The sequence below is a fragment of the Peromyscus californicus genome, unplaced genomic scaffold, assembly GCF_007827085.1.
Source record: "Peromyscus californicus insignis strain IS unplaced genomic scaffold, ASM782708v3 Scaffold_22__1_contigs__length_63687245, whole genome shotgun sequence".
NCBI classification, from domain to species: domain Eukaryota; kingdom Metazoa; phylum Chordata; class Mammalia; order Rodentia; family Cricetidae; genus Peromyscus; species Peromyscus californicus.
The window spans coordinates 20,020,644-20,034,986 of record NW_026294525.1 but is presented as its reverse complement, the minus strand read 5'-3'; the positions used below and the strand labels follow the sequence as shown (position 1 = coordinate 20,034,986).

At 40.5% G+C, this 14,343-nt stretch overlaps 1 protein-coding gene across 11 annotated transcripts in view; it reads right to left on the bottom strand.

Annotated features, from left to right (window-relative positions):
- The window catches only part of LOC128118422 (F-box only protein 30), a 135,419-nt gene extending 128,803 nt beyond the window's left edge, over positions 1-6,616 (bottom strand). For 7 of the 11 annotated variants that reach the window (XR_008221209.1, XM_052751027.1, XM_052751028.1 and 4 more), the window contains exons 1-3: positions 6,338-6,479; positions 3,803-4,452; positions 525-654 (exon numbers count right to left, since the gene is read on the bottom strand). Coding sequence is in view for 10 of the 11 variants with exons in the window: in XM_052751027.1 (XP_052606987.1) it covers positions 525-654; positions 3,803-4,420 (748 nt within the window). In the remaining variant the exon portion in view is untranslated. The other 4 variants (XM_052751019.1, XM_052751022.1, XM_052751020.1 and 1 more) reach the window with 3 other exon arrangements.
- Between the last annotated feature and the right edge of the window lie 7,727 nt (positions 6,617-14,343).

The following is a 14,343-nucleotide window of genomic DNA, read 5'->3' as shown; positions in this document are numbered from 1 at the left end:
ATGTATTAGATTATTTTAAGGTGTAATACTTTTGTTTATGTTGTATTTAACTCTGAAGCTGTGTTACTGTGCCTGTCTAAAACACCTGGTGATCTAATAAAGAACTGAATAGATGGGGCTGGCAGGCAGAGAGGATATATAGAAAGAGAAAACTGGGGGGAAGAAAAAGATGGAGGAGTGAGGAGATCTAGGAGCCAGAGAAGCAGGAGGACTCCAGGGGCTAGCCACTCAGCTACACAGCAAGCCACGGAGTAAGAAACAAAGAAAGGTATACAGGAATAGAAAAAGGAAAAGCCTAGAGGCAAAAGGTAGATGGGATAAGTTAAGGAAAGTTGGTTAGAAACTAAGCCAAGCTAAGGCCAGGCATTCAAAAGTAATAATAAGCTTCTGTGTGTAATTTATTAGGGAGCTGGGTGGCAGGCCCCCACAAGAAAGACCAAAGAACAAACAATATGTTATGTGTACAAGCTGAGGAAAAATTGACAATCCCAAAATGCAATTTTAAAGTTCACTGTAATAATTACCTGGAATAATAAAATTATGTAACTTTTCCATCACTCTCTTCATGAGCTGATTGAACTTTTTCATTCTTGAACTTGCATCACTCATAAAGTCTAGTCTTGCTAGGCCGGCTTCCAAGATATAAATTCCAACCTAAAAAGAATTAAAGTTTTACTAAGAATATATTATTCTTCATTTGGACACAAGAAAACCCTTTAAGAGTCACTATTTCTAAAAAACAGAACTTTGAGATTTTTAAAAAAATGTATATGGGTGTTTTGTCTGCATGTATGTTTATGCACCACATGTACAGTACCCCTGGAGGCCAAGAGAGGACAGTGAATCCCTGGGGACAGGAGTTACAGATGGCTGTTAGCTGGCATGTGGGTGCTGGGAACCCAACCTGGGTCCTCTGCAAGAGCAGCTAGTGCTCTTAACCATTGAACCATTTCTCCAGTCTCCAGATTCATTTGCTGTGGGATGTTCTGTATGGCAAATGTGTTGCTGATTAGTCAATAAATAAAACACTGATTGGCCATTGGCTAGGCAGGAAGTATAGGTGGGACAAGGAGGAGAATAAAGCTGGTAAGTGGAAGACTGAGTGAGAGAGACACTGCCAGCCGCCATGATGAGAAACAGCATGTGAAGATGCCGGTAAGCCACGAGCCATGTGGCAAGGTATAGATTAATGGAAATGGATTAATTTAAGCTGTAAGAACAGTTAGCAAGAAGCCTGCCACGGCCATACAGTTTGTAACCAATATAAGTCTCTGTGTTTACTTGGTTGGGTTTGAGCGCTGTGGGACTGGCAGGTGAGAGAGATTTGTCCTGACTGTGGGCCAGGCAGGAAAACTCTAGCTACATTCATTATTATTATTATTATTATTATTATTATTATTATTATTATTATTATTATTTGGTTTTTCGAGACAGGGTTTCTCTGTGTAGCTTTGTGCCTTTCCTGGATCTCCCTCTGTAGTCCAGGCTGGCCTCGAACGCACAGAGATCCGCCTGCCTCTGCCTCCCAAGTGCTGGGATTAAAGGCGTGTGCCACCACCGCCCTGCTAGATTCACTATTTTTAAAGGCTTTAACAATGTCTACACCATAGGCACGAGATTTAATTTCATAAATTCAATCTGTAAATGTCTATGATGCATTATTTATTAGAAAAACGAAAACAAGCCGGGCGGTGGTGGCGCACGCCTTTAATCCCAGCACTCGGGAGGCAGAGCCAGGCGGATCTCTGTGAGTTCGAGGCCAGCCTGGGCTACAAAGTGAGTTCCAGGAAAAGGCGCAAAGCTACACAGAGAAACCCTGTCTCGAAAAACCAAAAAAAAAAAAAAAAAAAAAAGAAAAACGAAAACAAAAAGACTTCCTTAACGGGGACAAAACACAGGAGAATGTTATGAAAACCTCAATTCAACTGACCATGTCACCATTTCTAAACCTAACGAACACTTGAATAATCAGTGAAGCTCATTACAAGGAAGCATTTCCTAGAAAACTAAACACACATGATCAGTCTTTTGTGGTTAAGTTTGGGAATCCTTATCATCAGATCAAATATGAAATAAAAGGTGGAAGAAAAGAGACCTTGACTAATGTTAAGTAAAACAATGCAGCTCATGAATCTTAAGAGCTGAAATACTCGGATCTGAGTACAGGCAATGATATTTAGGACTAAAAGAAATTTAGGAATATAAGTTTTGTTTAGATTCAAATGTTCTCCTTTTTTAAAATGCAAAGTCTATATGAAGCAGCCTAAATAGTTTAATTTTTAAGGTTTGTAACAGCAGACAATTCTTTTTCTTCATTTCTCCAACTATCCTGGGGCCAAACTCCCTAACAACTGAACTTCATGTCTTCTGCTGAAATATAAGAATCCAGGAACATCACAGTGTAACAAGTGAGTTACATTTCAGGACTGCATGCGTTTGCCTTTTGTTCACCTGGGGATGGCTTATCATGGTAGCGACAGATAAATATTTACATTTTTATAAAAATCAAGGTCATGGAAAGTGGAAGAGATAAAGATTTGATTTTGAGGGTAGAATACAGACACACCAGCCATGAATTCTTACATTCCTGTTATCACTCTGCAAAATACTGGTTCTCAAAAATGAGTAGACAAGGAACTGCATGGTTATGAGTTTCACTGTCCAGGGAAAGTTAACTTCTGTATAATGCTTCCAAATGTTCTCTATTCTTTAGGTTATTTTTAAGTAAGTCTATGGCCATTCCACCCTGAACACACCTGATCTCTCCAGAAATAATAATTAGACCTACCAATACAATTGCTTTTAATTTAAGAAATGTGACACAAAGATGAAGCAACATCTTAAATTTTTCTTTCAGCCTTTAGCATAAGGCATATAATCTCTTTACAGAGTATACCTACTTACATTATCTCACCTGACTTCAGAAAAATCTATCATGAAAGAATGGGTATGGTTTACAGTTCATATAGAAAAAAAGTTGATAGCAGAACATTTGAGTGATTCTCATATATTTACACAACTTACTGAATGCACATCTTGAAATGAATTACAAATGTTAGGTACCAGGCACTTTAAATAGGCAGTAAAGATAAAGACCTCACAGTTTAGCAAGCAAGAAGGATCTAAGATGTACATGCAGTTCAAGTAGGAAAAAAAAGAAAGAAAGAAAGATAGAAAAACAAACAACAAAAACCAAACCAAATCAAAACCAAACTATGTATCAGATATTCTGGGTTGGGGCTTAAGAGAAGTTCTCCATGCATGAGAGTCTTTCTGCACAGACTACCAGAAAACGACAGAGTTAGTAGAGGAGGGGAAGAAATAACCTAGGCAGAGGGAAGCGAGAAAAGCACAGACAGAAAGACAGCATCTGTGTGGAAAACAAATTAATTCGGAATTTCTGGAGCCAGAGGAAAAAGCACAGTGACAAAGGGTAAGAGTCAGGGACACGTAACAGAAATGTGTATGTCAGAGCAGGAAGGCTACACTTCAGTTCTACAATCAGGAAACCAACTCCTATCACACCATTTCTGAAACAATGTAGACAAAGATTTGAAAATACAAGGTCAAGATGGTGAGAACCAAAGCAAGTAACTGAGCACAGAGGCAGGAAGTAAAACTCAGGGGAATCCCCTCAGGAAAGTGCTAGAAATGATTGGCAGGAAGACACAGTCTTGCTGTTACTTAAAGCCCCATATAAAGTATTCTTTGAGACAATAATAAGAAGCTTATTGCTGGGTCTTGAGACTTTCTAAGTTAACTTCGATGTAGAACCTTACAAGACACCACAGAAACTGAGTACCTTGATTGTATGATTTCCTTCAGGTCTCTGATAAAGTTTTATTCCTCTTTTCTTCTGCAGCCAGGCCAAATCCTGTAACATGTTGCTACTGAAGGACGATTCCACTCGAAGACCCTTGCCATAAATATCAGTCGATTCTTTAAGCACACTTTCTTGTTTTTCTTCATCTTTATATTCTGAATGGACATAGATCAGGAACTGATTGCTTGACTCTGAACTCATCAATGTAAAACTCCTTTCAGAAAAATGTTCAACTGAACTCTCTTCATGGAGAAGCTGAAGAGCAAAATCTCCCAGCAACGCTTTCCAAGAATGATCGCCATGATAGGGAGAAATGGTAACATTCAACTTGACAGACAAAGGGGTCTCTTTTTCAGTGGATTCTGAGGTGCCCACAGCCTCTGACCGCCTCTTCTTATCTCTGTGAATCGCATCTTCAGGAGGGTCATCATCTATGAGGATGCAATCAGAAGACGAGTCTGCACCCGAGCAGGGCTGTTCCTCAACAGTCAAGGGGAGCGGTTCATTCCTCAGGTCTTCATGCATGTTCCAATGAAGCTGCTGCTGCCTTTCCTCATCCACCTTCACTGGGGGAGCACGTTTCCTTCGGCTGCTCATCTTTACACTTTCTTGGTCAGTGAATGTGAATTCTAAATGACAAATGGAATAGTGGACATGAGGCAGGACAGAAAGACTGGAAAAGAACACCAAACACACTGGAGTCTGGTTAATGCAAATCCAAATTCCAGCACAATTAACAACATACATTTGCTATGAAGGTTACCAACATAGAGATAATGTATCTTTTATGAAGAAATATTTTCAAACAAAAACAGTAACACTGCAATATTCATGCTTGCAGCCTGAATGTGCACCTTGGGTAGGGCCTCACTCCTCTCCTGGATATTTTCTAGGAATCTCACAAACAAGACTATGACTTCCATTCACAGTGAAAATATCATTTCCCGAGACCTAATCCAATTCTTCATCTTAACAATAACCTGTGACATTAAGCACATTCCCTAGCAGCCCTTAAACTCAACATGAAATCTGTTATATAATGTGAAATCTTCAGAAAGATATATAGAAAAGGAAGGGTAAATTTTGAAAAAAACTTAAGTCAAGTAATAGCTCCTATGGTTTGGCTGTAAAAGCTCCCACAGACTTAGAACTGATCCCTGGCTGGTGGATCCCTGTTTTGGGGGATTCTGGAAACTTTAGATGGGGCCTAGGCTAGGGAGTGCAATGTTGGTTGCTGAGCATGGAGGACCAGCCTCATTTCCTGTCCTGTCTGTTTTCTTACCTACCCAGATGTGAGGAAGCAACCTCACCACCCTGCGGCCACCAAGCAACATTCTCACCCTCGCTGTGTCTTCCCCATCAGGATGGACTGTTCCCTCAACACCCTGTAGTTTTTTCCTTCTCTGGTATTTGGTTGCCTCAAGGAGAAAACTAACAGGTGAGGAACACCTTAACCATGATCTCATGTATCAAACAGCCTGTAACAGTTTCACTCATCTTCAGTGGACAACATTTAGTTAAGAGAATCAATTGTACAAAAGGAAACAAATTATAAAACTACACTTGGCCAGTGAAAACTAGTAAGACAAACCTCTCACAAAGCTGGAAACAAAAGCCTGTCTCATGTGTCAGTTGATTTAAACTCAGGCCACTGCTGAATAAATTCCAACGTGCTTTACAATCCCAAAGCATTCAACTTCGATCGACCCTTATATAGTTTAAAATCCCTTAGAAATGCCTTTCTTAAAGAGAAAAAAAAAAGGGAGAAAAATCCTAATACACACAATGTTTTTATGGATTAACAGATTAAAAAGAATAAGAGGGGCAGCTTAGACAAGAATGAAGTGGGAACAAATTTGCCCATGGGACGTGGGCAAATACAGGCGCAAAGACAGAAGAACACGTAGTAGAAAAAGGAAAAAAAAAAAAAGACTTCGCATGATAAATTCAGACCATTTGGATTAAAAGGCACCAAGTTTAAACGGCCAGTGTTTAATGTCCAATACTGGACCTCAGACGGGGTCCCTTAACCATAAATCCACATCTTCATTCATGAAACCTAGGGCTACGGCAGAGCCAAAACGCACAATGCGCCCCAGAAGCCACGGTGGCTTGGAAAGCGAATGCCATCGGTCTGTCGCCGAGGGCAACCGAGAACCGGCCAGCCTAACTTCCACGTCTCGGCCTCCCTTTCAGCCACCTGCAGTCCCAGGCGCCACGAGCCCCTGGGGCACGTCCTGCAGGCACAGGAGGGTCCCCCTCAAGTCATCCCCCTGCCCCAGCTCCCGGGGCTGGCGCGCGACAGGGCCTCCGCGCGCGGGCGGGGGCGGCAAGCACCCCGTCCCACGAGGGGCCGGGCGCGGCCCACGCCCCGGGCGGGAGCTAAGTCGCCGCGGGGGGAACTGGCAGGGCCGACCCCGGAGCTCCGCCGGAGCCTTGGCTATTTCCCGGTGGCCCAGAGCCGACTTCCTTCCGCGGCCTCTAACCTCTGACTCCACAGCCACCACGGCCTACCTCAGCCGGTACCCAAGCGCCCGTCACCAGGCCGGGCCTTCCTCACACGCTGCGGACCACCCCAGGCCGACATTCGCCGAACACACATACACACACACACACACACATACACACACTCACACACACACACACACACACACACACACACACACACACACACACCTGACGGAGCTGCGCACGCGCCGCGCGGCGCGATGGGCGGAGCGGGGCGCCCAGGCCGGAAACCACAGCGCCACAGCTGACAGGCGTCGGGTCCCGGCGAATGCGCAGGACGCCCCGGGACGCCCCGCCCCTTTCTCCCACGCTGGCTTCAAAAGGCGCTTCTGCGCAAGCGCCGCCCCTGAAGCCCCCGTGAGAAGACCGTTGAAGTCTCGCGATGGTTGGTCCCATCTCTTTTTCCCCACCGACCTCCCGGGGCATTAGCAATTGTAGGATGGGCGGGGTAACTTAATGAGAGTAAACACAGGAGAGTCAACTTGCTGGCACGCCCAGCTCTTACTAGTGAATCCCCAGTTTGCATATAGCTCAACTACCTTGTTTCGAAACAATCCAGGTATATTGTATCATGTCTAATCTACGTTTAGGTCCAAAGGAGGGGGCGGGGCTCCTCCCCAGAGCGGGCGGGATGGTGTGAGTTGTGGTTTTAATAAAAAGGCAGACACTTATGTAAAACTAAATTCACGATATTGAGCAGTTATAATACCCGAACAAATCTACAAGTTAGGGATAAAACTACTGAACCAAAAGAATTTGATTTAACAAAAAACAAACAAAAACGAAATGCAGAGAAGATGTCTCCAGAGGCATCGCAGAGTAAGCTAATAATAAGGTCCAAGTGGAATTTATTCTGGCCAAGAAAAATGCTAAGGCTTTAAATGTTTAAACAGTGTAAGAGAAATTATACGTGCTGTGCTGAAGCTGCCTTCCCAGTCTCTTTTCAGAAGGGAGAATTCTACATTCAGCAGACACAAAATTCTTCCTTCTGAATGTTTCAGTAGTGTGTTTAACAAGTGCTTTGTATATCCTTGGAAATTTTTCTCTGTAAGGTAATGTTTTGTTTTTGGGGGGAGGTTGTTTGTTTGTTTTTTCTTTCAATTTTGTAATCACCAAAGCTAATTCCAGGAGAGGGAAAAAAAGGTTCTCTTGTTATTTGGCTTTGTGGAAGTCCCCTACTGAGCAACAAACTGTTCATGAAAATACTGAGTCCTAATACCTAGTAGAGGGTAAGTAATCTAATGAGAGTAAACACAGGAGAGTCAACTTACTGGCACACCCAGATCTTACCAGTGAATCCCTAGTTTGCATATAGCTCAACTAACTTGTTTTGAAACAATATAGTTATATTGTATCATGTCTAATCTACATTTAGATCCAGCCTTTCACAATAAGGTAAATATTGCAATAGTGTCCCATAAATTTTCTGCTTTCCCTATGTACATAAAAAGTTATATTTATTTTATGCTGTGGTTTCAGTAAGAATACAATAATATGTCTAAAGAAAGTATAAATATGAAAATTTAAAAATATTTTAGTGCCTGGCGGTGGTGGCGCACGCCTTTAATCCCAGCACTCTGGAGGCAGAGGCAGGCGGATCTCTGTGAGTTCCGGGCCAGCCTGAGCTACAGATTGAGTTCCAGGAAAGGCGCAAAGCTACACAGAGAAACCCTGTCTCGAAAAAAAAAAAAAATTAGTGCTAAAAAATGCTAGTGTCCATCTGAATTTTCAGCACATCATCTTTTTCCTGATGTAGGATTTTCTTTGAAGCTGATGGCTGCTGACTCAGGTTGGTGGCTGGTAGAGGTTGAGGTGGCCATAGAACTTTATCAAAATAAGGAATAAATTCAGGGTGGCAAAGAAAGAAACTGCCACTCCATCAGAACAAGGCAAAACTCTGAGCTGCCCAACATGGGTGCTCATAACTGAATTCGGGTCTTATACAAGAGCAGATTATACACCAGCACCCCAATATATTACTTAAATAATAAAATTTAAAAGTCAAAATGATTCCTCTATGGGCTGAAAGCCTGATGGTGTGTTGGCAGGCATAAAAAGTATATCAGTCTCAGCACACTATATTTATCTGTCTGTCTATCGATCGATCATCTATCTATAGATATATATTATTTACATTTCTGAGCAATATATCTTAACAATATACTTAAAATATTAAGCTTAAAATAGTCAGTATATTTAGTAAGCAGATAATCTGCCATCCAGGCTTTTAATACAATTCTTAAGTGCCATAGGACTTTGAGCAATGAATGAATATTTAACTCCAACCTAAAGTCACCAGCTGAATTATTGTCCTGAAAAGAAAGTCTCCTGTAATTAAACTTTGAAGCTACTCACTGATTTCTCTTTAGCTATGAAAGTCCTAAATGGCATGTTCTCCACCAGAAGTCTGTTTAGTCTACACTGCTTGGCATTCCCACCCCATCAATAATCTTAGTTACATTTTTTCCTTGATAAATCTTTACAGTTTCTTCTCCATCATCTGCTACTTCCATTTGCACCTTTGTGTTATAAGGATTCCCTTTTTCCCTTAAGCTTCATGAACAAACCGCTCTGCAAGCTTCAAACTCCATGTCTCAACCTTTATAGAGGAGAAGTGAGTCAGGACATTGCTCTGCATTAGGGTTTGGCTTATGAAAATGTGGTTGGTTTGATCTGTCAGATTTCTGTATCAGCAATGAAGTTTCTTCTCTTTCTTAGAGTTCTTGTGTTTACAGAAATAATTATTTTTTGCAATTTTTGTCATCAAATACCCATTTAATTTCCTTCAAGACTTTTTCCTTTACATGGATCACTTGTTGCAAGAGGCCTCGCTTTCAGCCTATCACAAGTTAAACTTAATTATTTCGAGCTTTTAATTGAAAGTGCGAGACATGTGACATGCTTTCTAGTTATCCTAATCTCAAGAGTGTTGTTTCAAATAATGAAGTGGCTCAGGAGAGGGAGAGAGATGGGGAAACAGTCTGGCTGGTGATATAGTCACATCACATACTTTTATTAAAGTCACTTTTGTGTATAGAGATAGTGTGTGGTGTCTCAAAACAATTACCACACTAATGTAAAAGATTACTAAACAGAGTACCATAACATAAAAGTTTGAAATGGCATGAGAATAACCAATATTTGTGTTCGACATGAATACCAAGTGCCAATATACTGTTAGGAAAACAGCATCAGTAGACTTGCTGAATACAAGGTTGCCACAAGTCTTCCATTTGTAAACAAATACAATAGTGGGGTAAGATGAAGTATGCCTGTAAATGTGAAGGTGGTCAGACCACATGCTCCCTCATTTCTTCTCAATGGCTAAAGTAATGACAAGTCCATTTCCTTTTGAGGACACTAAGGCGTTTTTATTCTCATGGTAGTCCTAACTCTGGACATCTTTTGTGCAAATGAATGATTTAAGTTCTTCTCAGAGAGAAAGACTCGATCTTTGAAAGTAAGAATCCTTAAAAGGCTGTTATGTAAGTATACAAAATTTTATCTCCCTTTGGGGCCAGGAATAGAATAGTCTCAAGTATATATGTACAGCTTTTGATTCTGCAAAGATCTTTCATATTGGTTTTTCTATGAAGTTCCCAGTAATATGAACTATTGTTCACTTTTCACTGCACTGAAGAACCATCTGAGAATCAAAGTAATTGGATGATTTTCCATAATTTAGCTCTATGAACAAGAAGATCTAGACCAGTGGTTCTCAACCTCCCTACTGCTGTGACCTTTTAATACAGTTCCTTATGTTCAGGTGACCCCCAACCATAAAAGTATTTTATTGCTACTTCATAACTGTAATTTTACTACTGTTATGAATAGTAATGTAAATATTTGATATGCAGGATTGTAATGAGTCTCTGTTCCGCCAGCCAGCTCTCAAATAATGACATGAGACTTCTTGTTACTTATGAAACCTTGGCCTTTAGCTTAGGCTTTTCTTAACCAGCTCTTATAACTTAAATTAAGCCATTTATATTAATTCTGCCACATGGCATTTCCTCTCTTCCATCTTGCACCTCCTGTTTACTCTCTGAGTCTGGCTGGTGACTCTGCCTTTATTCTTCCCAGGGTTCTCTCTCTGCCTGGAAGTCCGGCCTCTACCTCCTGCCTAGCTATTGGCCATTCACCTTTTTATTACACCAATCACAATACATCTTCACACAGTGTACAAATATCCCACACAGAATAGCTAATATGTGACCCCTGTGAAAGGATTGTTTGACCCCAAAGGGGTCGCAACCCACAAGCTGAGAACCATTAATCTAGAATGTTGCTTGACAACTCTGCATAAGCTGTTGCCTTATTACTGAACCATGTAGTTTACTACTGTTAAACAATTATCCATTAAACCTGGTAAGTTAGTGCAGGCAAAATGCAAGCACAAGATATGTAATTCTTTGATGACTCTGAGCTGTGTATTTCAGCAAGAGTAACACCAGAGCAGTTCTCCTTCCTTCTCAACAGAAAAAACATGTTAGCAAAATTTATTCCACATTCTTTCCTTTTCTTATTCTCTAGGAGTGCAGTAGGTGGCTGCCCAACATGATTGACAGTTGCCAAAGATGACTCCTTGTTGCCAATTTTTCCACTACCAACTTGTCTTAGAATTGCTTTTTGTTCTCCAGATAAAATGAAAGTTCAAGGGTCAATGTCACTATTTCTGGGTGAATCACAATACCCAAATCCACTGTAAAACTGTGGATATTACTAACAGAGAGTGTGATGAGGAAATACGCTCTTAAAAAATTGGTGCCTTCAGGGGGTCATCAGCTCTGTCAAAAAGACTGGTAGTAGGTCAATTAAATAATCACAGTGGTATCAAGGGTCAGCTATACTTCTAATATGGGTCAAGAGGTATATGAACAAAATCTTCATGTTCAAAACTTCACATATTTTTTCCTCAGGATAATCCTACATAGGTTTAAATTTTAACTTTTGGTTTTATTTTTTTTTTCTTGGTGATCTGTAGGTCACATTTATTTCAAAGTCTGTGCCCTTCCCCCATCTTTCCTGTTGCAAGTTCAGTCTGAAAACTAAAACTTGAGTAGTGTGTTCCTTCTGCTTGTCATTACTTCTAAAGCAATTTTTGTAATTTGTATGTAAAATGCTGCATTGGACATGTTCATGGCACATGAATTATATATCATTTATTGCATTAGTTTTGAGTGTACAAAGCAATGCTTTTAAATTAGGTAAAAGCAAAGAGAAGATTGAAGGGGAGTTTGTTATGTAAGAAAAGAGTGTAATGAAAGTGGGATTATATTCAGTGCTTGTCAGCAAAGGTAAATGAAGTATGCACTGCCAAGCCATTCACAATTCTCTGACCCTCTATATCCAACCATTACTTTCCCCTCTAAGTCGTCATATTCTCCCAACTATCTCAGAACTTTAAGCAATAGGAATATTGTAGATAAGTGTTTTATGCCTATGAACGAATAATATTTCTTATGCCAGTTTGAGAGCTACAAGTAAAATATCATTAATCTACTCTAAAGGTCTCAAGCATGACATTTATAATTATAAAAGTAATGTTATAACACTTTCAGAGTGAATATAAAACCTCAAAGAAGCTTTGTAATGGTTGTGTTGTCAGAAACTGGTGCCTGCCAGCAAATGAAAAGCCTTTCCAAAGCTGCCGTTCAGTCGGCTAGCAGTGTGTGCAAACTTTAGCATTGGTGTGCTGTTAAGTCCTTTCCTCAGGCAATAGCAAAATTAAGTATTAGCTCTGTTTTACTTCTGCCGAGTTTCTGGTCTCCTCACTAGGTTCTTAAATCAGATTAAATACCTAACAGCCTGAAAGAGTACACAACAGTAGTGTTTGATTACCTATTATATCTGCATGCTATAACACCCCATCTTGGATCTAAGTAAGCTCATCTGCATACCATAACACCCATCTTGGATCTAAGCTCATCTGCATACCATAACACCCATCTTGGATCTAAGCTCATCTGCATACCATAACACCCCATCTTAGATCTAAGCTCCTGAGGGTTGATTTTAAACAAAATTGAAAAACTATGAAACTACCAGGAGAAAACACAGGGGAAGCACTTCAATAGATTAAAATGGGCAAGGTTGTTTTTTTCTAAGCAAGACCCCCAAAATGTAAGAAATAAAAGCACAAATAGACCAGTGAGATTACATTAGATTAAAAAATTTCTGCACAACAAAATGAAACAACCAATAGAGCAAGAAACATAGGAAAAAATAATTGTCAACTATGACTCTGACAATAGGTTAATTCCCAGAATATGTAAGGAAATAAAAATAACTCAGTAACAAAAACAACAACAAAAACCAAACAATGAACAAAGCATCTTCAACAATCTGCCAGGAAAACTAGACATGCACACATAGAAGAATGAGCTTAGACTGAGATCTATCACCTTACATGAAAACTAACGCCAAGTTAATCAAAGACCTAAATATGAAACCTGAATCACTGACATTGCTAGATGAAAACAGGCATTATCCTATAGGATATATATATATGAAACTACTTTCTGAATAGAACTCCATTTGCCAAGAATGAAGGCCAACAATTAACAAGTGGAACTTTATCAAACAAAAAGCTTCTGTACGGTGAAGGAAACAACCATTTGAGTGAGGAGGATGCCCACAGCATGGGTGAGAATCCTTGCCAACTATACATCTGACAGAGAATTAACTTCCAGAATATATGAAGAATTAAAAAATGGAGTTAAAGCAAAACAACCCTCCCAGAAGACCCCCCAAAATGGCCCATTCAAAATAATGGGCCTGGGACCTGAACAGAGAATTCTCAACAGAATTTATAAAACAACAAAAATTTGGCTAAGAAATATCTCAAAAAAAATGTTCACCGTCACTAGCAATTAAAGAAATGCAAATCAGAACAACTTTTGATTTCCTCTTACCCCAGTCAAAATGGCAAAGTCAGCAAGGATGTGGGCGAGAAGGGAACTCTCATTCTCTGTTGGTGGAACTGCAGATGGTGCAGCAGCTTTGGAAGTCAGGGTAGAGAACACTCCAAAAGCTTAAAATGAATCCCTCACATGACCCAGCTATACCACTCCTTGGCATGCACCCAGAAGACTCAACATCCCACTTCACAGATACTTGTGCAGCCATGTTCATTCCTGCTTTAGTCACAATAGCTAGAAATGGAAACCACCTAAATGTCCTTCAAGTGATGAATGGAAAATGGAAATGTGGCACATATACAGTATGGAATACTATTCATCTGTAAAGAAAAATGAAATGATGAATGTTGCAGGTGATTGAATGGAACTAGAACGTACATTGAGTGAGGTGACTAGGACCTGGAAAGACATACGCAACATGTTCTCTCTCATCACTGGCTCCTAGCTCCAAATCTTCAGACATGAGTACATATACTGGAGTAACTGTAGAAGCCAGGAGGGTAAAAGTGGACTGTTTGGGGGAGGGGGAGCTATAGGGAAGGGAATAACAGGGTATATGTGATCTGGAGGGGGAAATGGGGAAAGGGGTAGCTGTAATTATCAAGTACGAGGGTGATAAATAGAGAAGAAGGAGAGAGGAGGGTAAAATAACAGTAAGGGTGTCTAAAAAGGTCATAAGGAACCATACTATTATCTACCTAAAGAATACTTACAAGACATGTAAATCTATGTATAAATATTCGTATGTAATTTACATGAAATTTTCTCATCTGGGCTAACATTACTCCCTCCAAGAGCCAAAGACCATCTAACAAAACCCTGACACCATGCATGAAAAGCCCTCTTTTGAATTGTTGGTCAAGGTTGTCCTGGAGACTCCCAAAACTTTATAGGTTATTGCTGTTACTCTTGGTTGCTCCCAAGAGGTGGAATGCAAGTCCCTATTGTTGAAGACACCATGCACTTCAGACACAGGGTCCAGAAGCTCCCGAGCTGAAACTGACCCCAAAACCTCCTTCCCGAAAAGGTGCCATTCAAGATTCCAAAAGAGGGCAGCAACTCACAGTCTTACCAGCTATGACAACTGTGAGC